Consider the following 18252-nt stretch of genomic DNA (forward strand, 5'->3'; position numbering starts at 1 on the left):
AAACACCGGGTCCAGTTCTGTTATTTTTCGTTTTTTTTACTATTTTTTGGAACCTTGGAGACATCATGCCTCGACGGTGTGTTGTCGGAGGGTGTAACAACACTAACAGGGAGGGATTCAAGTTGCACCACTGGCCCGAAGATGCCAAAGTGTCTGCCGCCAGACCCCCATTGAATGTGCCAGAGTGTCTCCACATTTGACCGGCGATGCTAAGGCAGACATGGCACAGACATGTATGGATAACCTGCAAATGCATTTGCAACGATAGTCAACGAAATCACAAAGGTGAGTTTTGTTGATTTTGACTGCCAGCTAATCGATGCTAACATGCTACGCTAATCGATGCTAACACGCTATTTACCGGCGGTGCTAAAGCAGACATGGCACAGAGATGTATGGATAACCTGCAGATGCATTTGCAACTATATTACGTTTCCTTCCACCCACATTTAATGCGAAACAAACACTTACCAATCGACGGATTTAAGTTGCTCCAGTGTCAAAAGATGTGAAAGTCCTGATCGTTTGGTCCGCACATTTTACCGGCGATGCTAACGCAGCTATTCGGCCATGCTATGGCTATGAACAGCGTCAATAGCTATTCGCTCAATAGCTTCAGTTTCTTCTTCAATATTTTCATACTCCAACCATCTATTTCAATACATGCGTAATCTGTTGAATCGCTGAAATCCAAGAGTTTGAATCCGAGCTAATGTCACTATATCTTGCTGTGGTATTCCCATTGTTTGTTTACATTGGCAGCACTGTGTGACGTCACAGGGAAATGGCCAGTGTCTTCGCAGAGAGCCGAAAATAAGGCACTTTAAAGCTTTATTTAGGGATATTCCGAGACCGGTAAAATTTTGAAAAAAAAATCAAAAAATACAAGAAGCCACTGGGAACTGATTTTTATTGTTTTTAACCCTTTTGAAATTGTGATAATGTTACCCTTTAAGTATATTGTCGATTTTACAGTAAAAACTTTATATTTACAAAATTTTACTGTAAAATATAGTTGTTTTTTTTTATATTTTTTACAACATTTTACGGTGAATGTAAAAAAAGTACCACAGTTTTTTGGGGGAGGTTTTACAGAAAAAGCTGGCAGCTTCGTTGCCAGAATTTTTGTGTCAAATTATGTTCTTCATGGAAAAACAGTACAAGTTATTTTCTTATTCTAGCAACTTAGCGGCCAGTTTTTCTACAGTAAAAACATATGTACTCTATTTTCATTTACAGTAATAAACCGTTAAAAACAACAACCGTAGATTTTACAGTCAAAAACTGGCAGCTCAGTCAACACAATTTTAACAACAAAAAAAAATTGTAGTTTTTTTTCCAATTTACAGTAACATGCTGTTAAGAACAACATAAAACGTATAGTCATTTTTATTAATTTGATGGTAAAGTTAAGTATTTGTATTTAGATAAAACCATGTTTGGAAAGTATGATCATATATTGTGATATCTGTTGTAATATTGGATACTATTAAAGTAGAGATGTCCGATAATGTTTTTTTTGCCAATATCCGACATTGTCCAACTCTTCATTACCGATTCCGATATCAACTGATACCGATATATACAGTCGTGGAATGAACACATTATTATGCCTAATTTTGTTGTGATGCCCCGCTGGATGCATTAAACAATGTAACAAGGTTTTCCAAAATAAATCAACTCAAGTTATGTAAAAAAAATGGCAACATGGCAATGCCATATTTATAATTGAAGTCACAAAGTGCATTTTTTTTTTTTTAACATTCCTCAAAATAGCAGCTTAGAATTTGGGACATGCTCCCCCTGAGAGAGCATGAGGAGGTTGAGGTGGGCGGGGGGTAAATACAGTTTCCCGGAAGAGTTAGTGCTGCAAGGGGTTCTGGGTATTTGTTCTGTTGTGTTACGGTGCGGATGTTCTCCCGTAATGTGTTTGTCATTCGTGTTTGGTGTGGGTTCACAGTGTGGCGCATATTTGTAACAGTGTTAAACTTGTTCATACGGCCACCGTCAGTGTGACCAGTATGGCTGTTGACCAAGTATGCCTTGCATTCACTTGTGTGTGTGTGAAAAGCCGTAGATATTATGTTATTTGGCCGGCACGCAATTGCAATGCATTTAAGGCACGCCACCAATATTGCTATTTGGGTGGAATTCGGGAGAATTGTTGGCCCGGGAGATTTTTCGGGACTGGCACTGAAATTCAGGAGTCTCCCGGGAAAATCAGGAGGGTTGGCAAGTATGACTGGAAGACGCAACTGCTCTATACTTCTCTCTACGTAAAAAGTCAGAAATGTTACTTTTTGAAACAGATGAAGATAATTTCCGATATTACATTTTAAAGCATTTATCGGCCGATAATATCGGCAGTCCTATATCATCGGATATCTCTATTTTAAAGTTTAAATGTATGAAATTTCAAGCAGTACATATATTTTTTTCTGTGAAATTGAGAAAAATCAATTACATTTAGTGAGAAAATATGAAGTACTTTATTGACACATATCATTCCCAGGTGTTTGTGGGTCAGATAAAAGGATGTCGTGGGCCTTGAGTTTGACACCTGTGTTCTAGATCGGTTGTCCTCAACCTTTTTTGCACCACCGACCGGTTTAATGTAGGCTTTATTTGGAGGGACCGGCATTCCACTTGTGCCTGATAAATACAGCAACAATAAGTGCATGAAAATTGAATTAGTGGGAGCCCTGGGCTTATTTATTTTCTATGAGATGCCGATGGAAATCAGCCTTTGGCTACAATCTGTCACATTAATATTTTATATGTTCATTAATGTGAATTGTATCATTCACAAAGTTAGAATAATTACAACAAATGGCAACATCCAATCAGGAGTTTTATTGTACATCTACAGCATAAACAAGCCTATTTATTGGTGTGTACAGCGGGACAGTTAAGTCGGAGAAAATGCAGTCGTTTATAAAAGATTTAATGTTTCCCTGCGGCCCGGTATCGGTCTAGATAAAAATTAAGTCATAGATTTTTGTGGTCCCACCTTCCTTTGGCATCTCTGGTGTTCATCATGTGGACTCCGGCACATTCAAGAAGGCGCTCGGCAGCACCGCTGTGGCCATTCATCCTGTTGGCAATGCGTACAAAAAACATTAGCGTCCCTAATGAAGAAACTCTCCTCAAACATCGTGCAGGTGTGAACCGGGTGAGACCTGGTTGTTAGTATGGTCAGGTTGGCAAGGTTGTCTGCTCTGTTTATTTAAAAAATTGTACACATTTTTAAAAATTACAAAGGAGCGGGAAATTTGATCATGTTTATCTTTAGTGAATATGCTAACCTAGAATGATGTTAAAATAATATTGTATGCTAGTGTTGTTAATGTTTGCTATGAGGATCTGACGTTGTGATAAAAGGGTGTCACGACACAATACGGATATTGTTCTGATAACACACTTTTCAGTCTATATTTCAGCATCAAGGCTAGCACCATCACCAGGACATCAAAGGCTTGGGGTGGTGGTTCCTCTCTTTAAGAAGGGGAACCGGAGGGTGTGTTTCAACTATCGTGGAATCACACTCCTCAGCCTTCCCGGTAAGGTCTTTTCAGGTGTACTGGAGAGGAGGCTGCGCCGGATAGTCCAACCTCGGATTCAGGAGGAACAGTGTGGTTTTCGTCCTGGTCGTGGAACTGTGGACCAGCTCTATACTCTCGGCAGGGTCCTTGAGGGTGCATGGGAGTTTGCCCAACCAGACTTGGAGAAGGCAATCGACTGTGTACCTCGGGCAGAAAGTACGAGGTATCGGACTGTCTGATTGTGGCAGTCCGCTCCCTGTACGATCAGTGTCAGAGCTTGGTCCGGATTGCCGGGAGTAAGTCGGACACGTTTCCAGTGAGAGTTGGACTCCGCCAAGGCTGCCCTTTGTCACCGATTCTGTTCATAACTTTTATGGACAGAATTTCTAGGCAAAGTCAAGGCATTGAGGAGATCTGGTTTGGTGGCTGCAGGATTAGGTCTCTGCTTTTTGCAGATGATGTGGTCCTGATGGCTTCAACTGACCAGGATCTTCAGCTCTCACTGAATCGGTTCGCAGCAGTGTGAAGCGACTGGAATGAGAATCAGTACCTCCAAGTCCTAGTCCATGGTTCTCGCCCGGAAAAGGGTGGAGTGCCATCTCCAGGTTAGGGAGGAGACCCTGCCCCAAGAGGAGGAGATCAAGTACCTCGGAGTCTTGTTCACGAGTGAGGGAAGAGTGGATCGTGAGATGGACAGGCTGATCGGTGCGGCGTCTTCAGTAACGCGGACGCTGTACCGATCCTTTGTGGTGAAGAAGGAGCTGAGCCGGAAGGCAAAGCTCTCAATTTACCGGTCGATCTACGTTCCCATCCTCACCTATGGTCATGAGCTTTAGGTCATGACCGAAAGGATAAGATCACGGGTACAAGCGGCCGAAATGAGTTTCCTCTGCCGTGTGGCGGGTCTCTCCCTTAGAGATAGGGTGAGAAGCTCTGCCATCCGGGGGGAGCTCAAAGTAACGCCGCTGCTCCTCCACATGGAGAGGAGTCAGGTGAGGTGGTTCGGGTATCTGGTTAGGATGCCACCCGAACGCCTCCCTAGGGAGATGTTTAGGGCATGTCCAACCAGTAGGAAGCCACGGGGAAGACCCAGGACACGTTGGGAGGACTATGTCGCCCGGCTGGCCTTGAAATGCCTTGGTAACCCCCGGGAAGAGCTGTACGAAGTGGCTGGGTAGAAGAAAGTCCGGGCTTCTCTGCTTAGGCTGCTGCCCCCGCGACCCGACCTCGGATAAGCGGAAGAAGATGGACGGATGGGCTAGCAGCAAAACACTATTGTGTACCTCTGGCAACAAACACTATAATGTGGGACCTTCAAGTTAACAATAAAAAAAGTATGTTTCAGTTCCAACAGAATACTCACAGAGCACAGTGCAGGGGGGTGAAAGGGTTTCCCTCTTCGTGGATAAATGTTTTAAATTCAAGTAAAACCTCCAAACAGTCTTCATGCCCTGAGGACAAGAACAGCAGCATGACGTCATTCAAACATGACATCGTCACATCCAATGGATCCAACCGAAACCTTTGTAAGCAGCCCAGTGTAGCGGGGTGAATCGTTTGTTGTCCAGCAGTTTGTCTTGTGGCTCCGTCGCCGCGGCGGCCTGCACCAGACTGATCAGAACCTTGACGTGCCCCCTGGAGGCGGCGTAGTGCAGCGGCGTCCGACCCAGGATGTCGCGACACAGCGCGGACGCTTTGTGCTCCAGCAGGGCCGTCACGCAGTTGTCGTAGCCCAGCGACGCCTGGGGGGAAAAAACCAATGATGATGACGAAACAACACCAGCATCATATTATATACATAGATATAAACATACTGCAACCTGTTGAGAATGCGACATTTTTAAGTGTTCTGTCTTAATCCATAGTCATGTTTAAAGCAGCTAGTATTTTCCCATGTCGTGTGTCTTCTCGTGACCTCCTTGCTTTTATCTTACTTCGCTAATAAACACTTTGTTTTGTCTTAAGGGCCCCGGTTTGTCGGCTCACAGAGCTGTTTTGGCCAGTTCCTTATCTGTTTTGTAGAAGCAGCTGCGCCGTTTACGCTCTACATAAGATGACTATTTTTGTTGGGGTCGGACCTCGCTTGCTGATGCTATTGTCGCATTAATAATAATAATAATACATTTTCCTTATAAGGCGCCTGTAGGAGCATGAATGCTGTTTAAGTTAATTTACATTTTAGGGAAGGTGCTTTATGTTTATTTGGCCAAAAGGGGACTATTTACTTTATTTGCATGATAAGAAAATGTATATATTGAATGCTTAGAGTAATTGTATAAAGCTCACTTTATTTGTTAATTATTGCATTTGTCAAAGTAATTTGATGACGTAACCGTTTTAATTGCATATATGGTGGAAGGATCTGTGTGGTAGGGTGGTTTTTAGACGCAAGGTGTCATGGGTAATTGCAGTCAGGTGCGGTGGAATCGAGCCACACAGTTTTTTGACCTCACTCATACTTTTTCTGACTCTACTGTAACAACCCCTATTTATTTTGTCATTCATTTGTTCCCACATCGTGGTTGTTTTATGTTTTGAATTATTAAGTTGACAAGTAAACCATACAAACGGAGAGGAACGTCTGGAGTTTTGTTTTGTTGTTGCCGCAGCAAGCGCAGTGAAGGAGAAAGTAGAGCGTCAAGATAAGGCCATCCATCCATCCCTCCATCATCTTCCGCTTATCTGAGGTCGGGTCGCGGGGGCAGCAGCATAAGCAGGGAAGCCCAGACTTCCCTCTCCCCAGCCATTTCGTCCAGCTCTTCCCGGGGGATCCCGAGGTGTTCCCAGGCCAGCCGAGAGACATAGTCTTCCCAACGTGTCCTGGGTCTTCCCCGTGGCCTCCTACCGGTTGGACGTGCCTTAAACACCTCCCTAGGGAGGCGTTCGGGTGGCATCCTGACCAGATGCCCGAGCCACCTCATCTGGCTCCTCTCGATGTGGAGGAACAGCGGCTTTACTTTGAATTCCTCCCGGATGGCAGAGCTTCTCACCCTATCTCTAAGGGAGAGCCCCGCCACACGGCGGAGGAAACTCATTTTGGCCGTTTGTACCCGTGATCTTATCCTTTCGGTCATGACCCAAAGCTCATGACCAAAGGTGAGGATGGGAACGTAGATCGACCGGTAAATTGAGAGCTTTGCCTTCCAGCTCAGCTCCTTCTTCACCACAACGGATCTATACAACGTCCGCATTACTGAAGACGCCGCACCGATCCGCCTGTCGATCTCACGATCCACTCTTCCCCCACTCGTGAACAAGACTCCTAGGTACTTGAACTCCTCCACTTGGGGCAGGGTCTCCTCCCCAACCCGGAGATGGCACTCCACCCTTTTCCGGGCGAGAACTATGGACTCGGACTTGGAGGTGCTGATTCTCATTCCGGTCGCTTCACACTCGGCTGCGAACCGATCCAGTGAGAGCTGAAGATCCTGGCCAGATGAAGCCATCAGGACCACATCATCTGCAAAAAGCAGATACCTAATCCCGCGGCCACCAAACCGGAACCCCTCAACGCCTTGACTGCGCCTAGAAATTCTGTCCATAAAAGTTATGAACAGAATCTGTGCTAGGCTAAGCTACAAGCTAAGGCTACTTTAAGAAACTACAGCGCCTTTCTGGGCACTCAAGGACACCGTACAAAATCAAAACAATAAAATCAAATTGGATAAAAACAACAACAAAGATAGATAAGATAAGATGATTACAATGAATAAGCAGTCAGTAATAGGTGTGTTTTGAGTCTTGATTTAAAGAGGGATATTGAGTCTAAGTTACGAAAGTCTGGTGGTAAAGAGTTCCAAAGATGTTGGGCAGAGCGGCTGAAAGCTTGGGCACCCATGGTGGACGGTTTAAATAAGGGGACATCCAGATGGATGGATGAAGTAGATCTTAGAGAACGTGAGAGCATGGCGACATGGAGCAGGTCAGAGAGATATGACGGAGAGAGGTTATGGATTGTAAGGGCTGGTCTCCTGAAGCTTCAGTAAAACTTGGTATTGTATTATTCTCTGTGGTCCTTTTTACTCAACATATGTGTCATCCAAAAGAACTTGGGATTGACCAGCGTGTTTTATTCCCGGAGAGGAAGACTGGTCGCGCATATAGACATTATACTACCATGTCTGCCAGAGCATAAGAAGACAAGCAGCTGTATTTGGCGGCCATTCAGAGCCCCCTTTAAAAAAAAACACTGACTAGCGACAAATTTAGTAAAGAGAATTTTGGAGAGTCTGAAATAAAAGTGCTCTTATCTAAGAGCACTTCTTTGTAAAATAAAACAACAAAATGAAGCGACAGAATTAAGAGTTGTTTTTCTTCAAATGCACTATGCCCAATTATGCAAAATACCGCCACAAATAGATTGCGGTACTGTGAGAAACACTACAAAGAATTCACAAACAATCGACAGAAAAGTCGTCTTAGTTATTTTTTAATCGATTATCAGTCCGCTCCCTGTACGATCAGTGTCAGAGCTTGGTCAGCTTTGCCGGCAGTAAGTCGGACCCGTTTCCAGTGAGAGTTGGACTCCGCCAAGGCTGCCCTTTGTCACAGACTCTGTTCATAACTTTTATGGACAGAATTTCCTGGTGCAGTCAGGGCGTCGAGGGGATCCGGTTTGGTGGCCGCAGGATTGGGTCTCAGCTTTTTGCAGATGATGTAGTCCTGATGGCTTCAACTGGCCAGGATCTTCAGCTCTCACTGGATCGGTTCGCAGCAGAGTGTGAAGCGACCGGGATGAGAATCAGCACCTCCAAGTTCTAGTCCATGGTTCTTGCCCGGGAAAGGGTGGAGTGCCATCTCCGGGTTGGGGAGGAGACCCTGCCCCAAGTGAAGGAGTTCAAGTACCTTGGATTGTGTTCAGGAGTGAGGGAAGAGTGGATCGTGAGCTCAAAAGGCGGATCGGTGCGGCCTCTTTCGTAATGCGGACGCTGTATCGATCTGTTGTGGTGAAGAAGGAGCTGAGCCGGAAGGCAAAGCTCTCAATTTACCGGTCGATCTACGCTCCCATCCTCACCTATGGTCATGAGCTTTGGGTTATGACCGAAAAGACAAGATCACGGGTACAAAGCGGCCCAAATGAGTTTCCTCTGCCGGGTGTCGTGGCTCTCCCTTAGAGATAGGGTGAAAAGCTCCGTCATTCGGGAGAAGCTCAAAGGAAAGCCGCTGCTCCTCCACATCAAGAAGAGCCAGATAAGATGGTTTGGGCATCCAACCTGTAGACCCAGGAGACATTGGGTAGACTATGATCCTCCGGGAAGAGCTGGACGAAGTGGTTGGGGAGAGGAAGGTGTGGGCTTCCCTACTTGGGCTGTTGCCCCCGCGACCCGACCTCGGCTAAGCGGAAGAAGATGGATAGATATCATTGTGTCAATTCTTCCAGCGGTTCAATTAACCCAGGGGTGCCCACACTTTTTCTGCAGGCGACCTACTTTTTAACTGACCAAGTGAACGGGATCTACCTCTTTCATATATATCATTTATATTTATTGATTGATGATAGAGAGGTTTTTGTTAACAATTTGAAGGTATTTAATGATAAGAAAAGCATGTTAAACACATATAGATTCCTCTCTTTCATGAAGACAAGAATATAAGTTGACGCACCCCTCTGTGCAACGCCGTGCTGCCTCTCTTGTCCTTGGCGTCGGGCAAGGCCTCCTTCGACAACAGGAAGCAGACACAGTCCGTGTGGCCCCCGAGAACGGCGAGCATCAGCGGGGTCCTGCGGCGACAAAAGGAGAGGTGTCGTTGGAAACTTAAAAAGAGTGAAGGCGGCGGCGGACGCCGAGAAGAGCACTCACTGGCCGAACTTGTCCACGACGTTGGCGAGGTCGCCCTCCTCGCCGCATTCGATCATCTTGCGCAGGCAGTCGGAGTGACCGTGAGCAGCTACAGTGAGACAAAGATGTTTGAGTTCAATAAGTCCGCCTCCAGTAAAACAATTACACGGTTAGAGACCATCACAAAGTACATATCAGACAATTAACACCTTTAATTAATAGCAGAGTCTTAAACTGGTTACATTACAGCAGTTTTAATACAGGCTATTTAGTTTTATTAGGGATCCAGAACCGGTACATGTTTCCTTGTGCAAACCTGGACAGTAAGTAAACATCTAAATCAGGGGTTCTAAATCTTTTTGACCTCGGGGTCCAACTTTCCAACCTTTCCACTACAGAGGGGCCCACTGAATTATTAATCTTACTTTTGATTGTAATCATATTTAATAAGTATATCTAACCGACTTACAGTTTCTAACCTTGTCAAATGATTTGAAAGCATGTGTCAACAACAAAGATTATTTTAAAAGCTGGTTACAAAAAAAAATACTTATCAAATATACTAAATGATGAGAAATACATTTACATACAATTACACAGGGCTAAAAAATAAATACATTCTAATAAAAATGATTAATTAGTAATATAATACACTTTGAATGTAAACGTAAATAAAGCTTCATCGCTTTAGTCATACTATTTGCTGATTATCGGTCCTGCTAGACACCGAACTCTATTTAATAATACAACTGTAACATTTGACAACCAAACAATTAAACAAGGCGACACGGTAAAGAATCTGGGTATTATCTTCGACCCAACTCTCTCCTTTGAGGCACACATTAAAAGCGTTACTAAAACGGCCTTCTTTCATCTCCGTAATATCGCTAAAATTCGCTCCATTTTGTCCACTAAAGACGCTGAGATCATTATCCATGCGTTTGTTACGTCTCGCCTCGACTACTGTAACGTATTATTTTCGGGTCTCCCCATGTCTAGCATTAAAAGATTACAGTTGGTACAAAATGCGGCTGCTAGACTTTTGACAAGAACAAGAAAGTTTGATCACATTACGCCTGTACTGGCTCACCTGCACTGGCTTCCTGTGCACTTAAGATGTGACTTTAAGGTTTTACTACTTACGTATAAAATACTACACGGTCTAGCTCCATCCTATCTTGCCGATTGTATTGTACCATATGTCCCGGCAAGAAATCTGCGTTCAAAGGACTCCGGCTTATTAGTGACTCCCAAAGCCCAAAAAAAGTCTGCGGGCTATAGAGCGTTTTCTGTTCGGGCTCCAGTACTCTGGAATGCCCTCCCGGTAAGAGTTCGAGATGCCACCTCAGTAGAAGCATTTAAGTCTCACCTTAAAACTCATTTGTATACTCTAGCCTTTAAATAGACTCCCTTTTTAGACCAGTTAATCTGCCGTTTCTTTTCTTTTTCTTCTATGTCCCACTCTCCCTTGTGGAGGGGGTCCGGTCCGATCCGGTGGCCATGTACCGCTCGCCTGTGTATCGGCTGGGGACATCTCTGCGCTGCTGGTCCGCCTCCGCTTGGGATGGTTTCCTGCTGGCTCCGCTGTGAACGGGACTCTCGCTGCTGTGTTGGATCCGCTTTGGACTGGACTCTCGCGACTGTGTTGGATCCATTATGGATTGAACTTTCACAGTATCATGTTGAACTTTCACAGTATCATGTTAGACCCGCTCGACATCCATTGCTTTCCTCCTCTCCAAGGTTCTCATAGTCATCATTGTCACCGACGTCCCACTGGGTCATTATTGTCACCGATGTCCCACTGGGTGTGAGTTTTCCTTGCCCTTATGTGGGCCTACCGAGGATGTCGTAGTGGTTTGTGCAGCCCCTTGAGACACTAGTGATTTAGGGCTATATAAGTAAACATTGATTGATTGATTGATTGATATTTGCACTTGAGAAACTTCTCTATGACTTTAGCTCCAGACTTAGGGGTAAAGTAGCATCCCGGAAGAGTTAGTGCTGCAAGGGGTTCTGGGTATTTGTTCTGTTGTGTTTATGTTTTGTTACGGTGCGGATGTTCTCTCGAAATGGGTTTGTCATTTTTTGTTTGGTGTGGGTTCACAGTGTGGCGCATATTTGCAGCAAAGTTAATGTTGTTTATACGGCCACCCTCAGTGTCACCTGTATGGCTGTAGATATTATGTGACTGGGCCGGCAGGCAAAGGAAATGCCTTCAAGGTTTATTGGCGCTCTGTACTTCTCCCTACGTCCGTGTACACAGTGGCGTTTTAAAAAGTCATAAATTTTACTTTTTGAAATTGATACCGATAAATTCTGATATTACATTTTAAAGCATTTATCGGCCGATAATATTGGCGGTCCAATATTATCGGACATCTCTAGTAATAAGTGTCCTTATGTGCGGTTATAGACGTCAACATAAACAAGTATTCAATTATAGTGGCATATTACTTACACACACAGAAAGTATCCAGAAAAAAATGTGTCCACATAATCAAATTTACAGAGTCATGAGCTTAACTTCATGGGTTACCGTGGCCACTACTTGTCACCAAAAAAGAATGACCACTCCACGTCAACACAAAGACTGCATTCATTCATTTCAGATGGTTAATGCGAGACATATTTGACAATGCCAATGGCTATGTGAGTGATTGACCGCCAAAAAGTGTCTCCTACCTGCAACATGAATTGGGGTCCAAATGAAGCTGTTGTCGTTGATGAGACAGGAGGCCCCCTGGGAGAGGAGCACCTCGACACAGCGGGCGTGGCCCTTCTGGGCGGCCACGTACAGCACAGAGCGCCCGGCGGCATCTTGCATATCCACGTAGGCGGCGGTTTCTGTCAGCACGCGCAGCGCCTGCCAGTGGCCCCGCTCGGCCTGTGAAGGGGGAGGAGCAAGGGGTTTAGGCTCAGGAAGCTCCGAGCGCGAGTGGAGGTGGCGCCGAAGTGGAACTCACAGCGAGATGCAGGGGACTGATGGGAATACTGCTCTCTATGTCTCCTAGTGCATTAAAGGACATCTCCAGCAGCTAAAACACAACCAACATGCATTTGAGAGTTTGACGTGGATCATTAAAAACATAAAAAAATTGTTTGATATTAATAAGTTATCATTAAATCAGTGGTTCTCAACCTTTTTTCAGTGATGTACCCCATGTGAGCATTTTTTTTTTAAAATTCAAATACCCTTTAAGTAGAGCAAAGCATTTTTGGTTGAAAAAAAGAGATAAAGAGGTAAAATACAGCATTATGTCATCAGTTTCTGATTTATTAAATTGTATAACAGTGCAAAATATTGCTCATTTGTAGTGGTCTTTCTTGAACTATTTAGGAAAAAAAGATACAAAAATAAAAAAGTGGTGGAAAATAAACAAGTGATTCAATTATAAAAAAGGATTTCTACACATAGACGTAATCATCAACTTAAAGTGCTCTCTTTAGGGATCCTGATAGAGATCCATCTGGATTAATGAACTTAATTATAAACATTTTTTCACAAAAAAAATAAATCTTTAACATCAATTTTTATGGAACATGTCCACAAAAAAATCTAGCTGTCAACACTGAATATTGCATTGTTGCATTTTTTTTTCACAGTTTAGGAACTTACGTTCATATTTTGTTGAAGTATTATTCAATAAATATATTTATAAAGAATTTTTGAATTGTTGCTATTTTCAGAATATTTTTTTTTAATTTCACGTACCCCTTGGCATACCTTCAAGTACCCCCAGGGGTACGCGTACCCCCATTTGAGAACCACTGCATTAAATGATAAGAAAACTATATATATGGTGCTTAGTGTGCAAGGACAAATTGTGAACATTAAATCTAGTGGAAATTGATAAGAGTATATGAAACTAAAATTTTGGGAATAATAATTGATCATAAATTAGGTTGGAATCCGCTTATTGAATATATTAAGGGAAAAATGTCCAAATCCATTGCTATTCCTTATAAAGGAAGACACATGCTGAATAAGACATGTCTGCATATGTTATATTTAGGGACCGAATGTCCCTTTGGGACAGAGGACCCTATTGAATTTCTAGCGTTTTATTCTTTATTATTATTCCGCAGCTTTGAGCTGTAATTTGACCCCCTTAACATGCTTCAAGACTCACCAAATTTGACACACACATCAGGACTGGCGAACATTGCGATTTAATCAAAAAACCTCAACCCAAAACAAAATTAAGAAAACACAGACAAAACTGCCTGTAACTTCCAGTAGGAATGTCGTAGCGACATGAAACAAAAACCTCTATGTAGGTCTCACTTAGACCTAGATTTCATACAATGACATCCTTCAGCAAAAATCAACAGGAAGTTTGCAGTTCCCCCTTCAAAACAAAAGTTTTGTAAAAAACGGTCACCTTTTTTCAAACATTATCTCCTCTGAGCGCGTTTGTCGTGTCGGCTTCAAACTACCACAGGAGAGAGATTGAACCCTTCTGATTAAAAGTTGATGAAATAATTTTAATTACTGCTACGGTTTAGATTTTATCAGCCTTCAAAGAACCGACGCGCTGAAAACTATTTAAAAGGTGGCCGCCGTGCGCAGACACAGTGAGGGAGACGTATAAAAACAAAAAAAAATCCGTACCGTCTGCTGCTGGTGCGCACGCACCAACATTCGTGAGGGAGGGGCTGTGATCGTACATACCAAGAAGGTTGCCAGGTGCCGTAGCTAAGCCGGTATGTATTAAAGTTGTCGTTTGCCTGCATATCGTAAAAACAACCGTCCAACATTTTACAACTAACTGTAAACTTATAGGTGCCGACCATCAGGGCCGAGTTGTGACGAGAGAGTGTGTCGATGTTAAGATATTACGCCGAGTTGGTGAGTCTATCTGTTTGCTAATAGTAGCTACTAGCTGTACCCATGTATTTTCAATGGGCGGTTAGCATCGGCTTTTAATCCCGTTTCCTCCTATGTTTCTGCTCCGATTGAATTTCTTTGTATGTCGAGTCTTTATTTTGGGTACTTACATATGGTGCCTGACTGTTGTGGCGTTTTAAAGCCATTTGCACTTTTTATGCGCTGAATTGGTAGGTCGATCTGTTTGCTAATAGTAGCTACTAGCCGTACGCATGTTTTTTCATTCTAATTTATATCTGTCAGTAGACACGTTATGGAAGATAAAAACTGCAACATTTATAATATTAAGTAGTTCTAACTTATATCTGTCAGTAGACACGTTATGGAAGGTGAAAAGTACAACATTTATGATACAAAGTAGTGCATGGTTCTAACTTATATCTGTCAGTAGACACGTTATGGAAGGTAGAAACTAGAATAAAATACAAAGTAGTGTGTTGTTCTAATTTATATCTGGGAAGCCCTGACTTCCCTCTCCTCAGCCACTTCCATATATACTCGGTCGCGTCCATCGCTGCTTGCAGCTTTAATATTCTTTTATTTTTCCATATTTTACATATTGTGTTGAAGTTTGGGGAAATGTTTATAAAACAAACATAGACCCAATAGTTAAACTTCAAAAAAGGGTCATTAGAATAATCCACAAAGCGTGCTACTATGAACATACCAATCCATTGTTTATAAGTTAGAACGTGTTAAAAATGTTCTGATATTTTCGTTCGGTGGGCCGGATTGAAAATCTGACGCAGTTCCAAATTATTTGACTTTATAGATTCCTCTTTAGTCGGTGTTGACAATCAGAACTCACCAGCTCCAGATTCTGTGTGTTGCCATAATAAGCTGCATAGTGAACAGCGCTGAAACCCTTGGCGTTGACCATGGAAGGGTCCGCGCCGTTGTCAAGAAGATGCTCCAGGCAGCTTTTCATCGGGAAAAAGATGGGAAGACAAAAAAAAAAAATAGAGGGCTATTCAGCAGACTAGTGATGAAGAAATGACAGAGACTAGGAGGAGAAGGAACCTACAAGTAGGACTCTTTCACATCCTCTTCATCATGCTGATGACTCCCGGGAAAGTGTCCATCGATTCTGAAGAGAACAACAAAATGCTAAAAACACCCAAAAAAAAGTGATAAAACAGAAATATCTTCAGCATGGAAAGTACATGATGTTGAATTATTTCTCAATGTTCTGTGTAGGGCTGATCGATATACTCGATATATCGCGGGTTTGTCTCTGTGCGATATAGAATGACTATATGGTGATATTCAGAGGTGGGTAGTAACGTGCTACATTTACTCCTTTACATCTACTTGAGTAACTTTTAGGATAAATTGTACTTCTAAGAGTAGTTTTAATGCAACATACTTTTCTTGAGTATATTTATAGAGAAGAAACGCTACTTTTACTCCGCTCCATTTATCTACATTCAGCTCGCTACTCGCTACCGATTTTTATCGATCTGTTAATGCACGCTTTGTTTTGTCAGACAGACCTTCAAAGTAGGATCTATCACATGCCTGCGTTTCACCAATCAAATGCAGTCACTGGTGCTGTTTGACTCTGTTTCACCAATCAAACAGAGCCAGTCGGTCACGTGATTAACTACACTTTTTTTTTTTTTTATTAACATTTATTTATAAATTTCAACATTTACAAAGAGTTGAAAATAATAATCAAAGTAAGTACAAAAAAAGTACAAAACAGCATAAAAACCGATATATATATATATACATAAAATCAACAAAGTGCAAAGCCATAGGCTCACTCAATCTCAGTAAATAACTTAAGTTTGGAACGCTTACCAAAGGCATGTGGTAAAGGCAAGCATTAGCTAATTATTTTAAAACCTCTTCTCACTCCGGCACTTACCAAAGGCATGGGGTAAATTTAGGCCTGCGCTTAAAAATGTGAGTGTGATGTAAGGATACCATCATGACAAGCACATTTAAAAAAAAAAAAAAACGTTATTATGGTCTTACCTTTACTTATAAACAAAGTCCATGCGCAGCTCCTTCTGATCAAAAGCATCGATAACATGTTTATAGAAGTCTTCCTTATCTTTCCTCAGTTTTAAAAGTCTCTCTGTCTCGATGGAGATCTTCCTTTATTACCTCCTGCTTCGATTGAAAGTCCAGTTTAGAAAACTGTTTTATTTTAGATATGTAATACTCCATGTTAAAAGTGCTAGTGAGAGGAAAAAATAAACACACGCTGCTCACTCTTGCTGCTTGTTGTCACTTTTTCTGCAGCCGAGCAGTCGCAAGAAGGATCACTAGCGCCCTCTACCACCAGTAGGCGGTAGTCATTTAATGACTCATATTTGACACACGCAGCTATGGTATATTAATAAACCATTACTGCTTACTGTTCTTGTTAGCATATTCAATAGCTTGGACCTTAAATCCTACTGAATAGCTCTTAATCTTCTTCCCTTCATGCGATTTCAAATTGTTGAAATCAGCCTCCTCCATTTTGAAAATGATGACAGGTGAAGTGTCACTCGTGACGTGACGAGTTTGACCCGGCGGAAATCCTACGCATATGCTAATTATTTTGCGAAACGAGTTTGACCTGGCGGAAATTCTAGACATGCGCTAATAAAAATAATATTTTGCGAAACGAGAGCCGGCGTTAATGCTAAGCATGCGCTAATTATTTTGCAAAACAAGTTTGACCCGGCAGTAATTCTAGGCAGGCGCATACCCGGCGGCAATTCGAAGAAATACGGTACTTCCTGTTTCTCACCTGCCGAAGGCTTGTGAAGCTGCACAGTAGTGCAGGGGGGTGCAGCCTGTCTGGTCGGGCTCGTTGATCTCGGCGCCGGCGCTCACCAGCGTCACAGTGCACTGGTACCTCCCGTTAGCAGCCGCGTAGTGCAATGGGGTTCTGGCGGCAAATGACGGGTAAAGTTGGACGGTGAGCTCAGCTGCATTGACGATGTTGTGGTTTCAGTCCCAAAAAAAAACACTTGCCTTCCCATTAGGTCCCTCCTGTTCAGGTCCGTACCGCTGCTTAGGAGCAAGTTCAGACATTCAACATTTCTGGAAAAAAAACAACAATGAATTACATTTGCAATCTGTAAAGGCAGAAAAAAAGACTGAACAGAAAATGTATGGATAGTTCAAGTTCTTGCCAGCCCAACAAAAGCTTCTGTCAAAAAAGGCACATTTGCAGTTTATTTGGAGCATGCATACGATGCAACGTAAGGCATCACATATTTCCACTTGTTTCATTACAGCAAGTCCGAAAGGCAGAAAAAAAGACTGAAGAGAAAATGTATGGATAGTTCAAGTTCTTGCCAGCACAACAAAAGCTTCTGTCAAAAAAGGCACAACCTTTGCAGTTTATTTGGAGCATGCATACGATGCAAGGTGTTGCAGTGAGATTTCAGCCGGGCACGTAAGAAAACCCTCGTCTCCGTGGCAACGTCTATGTCGCTTTCACTCGTCAGGGCGTTATAGCTCGGTTGGTAGAGCGACCGTGTCAGCAACTTGAGGGTTGCAGGTTCGATTCCCGCTTCCGCCATCCTAGTCACTGCCGTTGTGTCCTTGGGCAAGACACTTTACCCACCTGCTCCCAGTGCCACCCACACTGGTTTAAATGTTACTTAGATATTGGGTTTCACTATGTAAAGCGCTTTGAGTCGCTAGAGAAAAGCGCTATATAAAAAAATATACTTCACTAAATATACTTCACTCATTTGCCGCTTTTCCACTAATGCAGGGGTAGGCAACCCAGAACGTTGAAAGAGCCATTTTGGACTCAAATAACAAAAATTTGACTCTATTTGGGGCTTCACGGTGGCAGAGGGGTTAGTGCGTCTGCCTCACAATAAGAAGTTCCTGGAGTCCTGGGTTCAAATCCAGGGTTGGGATCTTTCTGTGTGGAGTTTGCATGTTCTCCCCGTGAATGCGTGGGTTCCCTCCGAGTACTCCGGCTTCCTCCCACTTCCAAAGACATGCACCTGGGGATAGGTTGATTGGCAACACTAAATTGGCCCTAGTGTGTGAATGTGAGTGTGAATGTTGTCTATCTGTG

General features: G+C 43.0%; 1 protein-coding gene across 1 annotated transcript in view; it reads right to left on the bottom strand.

Moving 5' to 3' along the window:
• ankrd52a (ankyrin repeat domain 52a) overlaps window positions 1–18252 on the bottom strand; it is a 63744-nt gene that overhangs the window by 17627 nt on the left and 27865 nt on the right. Inside the window, exons 13-23 of the mRNA XM_061902642.1 lie at window positions 17187–17255; window positions 16960–17100; window positions 15238–15300; window positions 15022–15133; window positions 12289–12360; window positions 12008–12209; window positions 9344–9431; window positions 9147–9264; window positions 5065–5284; window positions 4906–4993; window positions 3011–3094 (exon numbers count right to left, since the gene is read on the bottom strand). Of these exons, the coding sequence (XP_061758626.1) occupies window positions 3011–3094; window positions 4906–4993; window positions 5065–5284; window positions 9147–9264; window positions 9344–9431; window positions 12008–12209; window positions 12289–12360; window positions 15022–15133; window positions 15238–15300; window positions 16960–17100; window positions 17187–17255 (1257 nt within the window). The remainder of the gene's footprint in view (window positions 1–3010; window positions 3095–4905; window positions 4994–5064; window positions 5285–9146; window positions 9265–9343; window positions 9432–12007; window positions 12210–12288; window positions 12361–15021; window positions 15134–15237; window positions 15301–16959; window positions 17101–17186; window positions 17256–18252) is intronic.

Source organism: Nerophis ophidion, linkage group LG06, assembly GCF_033978795.1.
Source record: "Nerophis ophidion isolate RoL-2023_Sa linkage group LG06, RoL_Noph_v1.0, whole genome shotgun sequence".
NCBI classification, from domain to species: Eukaryota; Metazoa; Chordata; class Actinopteri; order Syngnathiformes; family Syngnathidae; genus Nerophis; species Nerophis ophidion.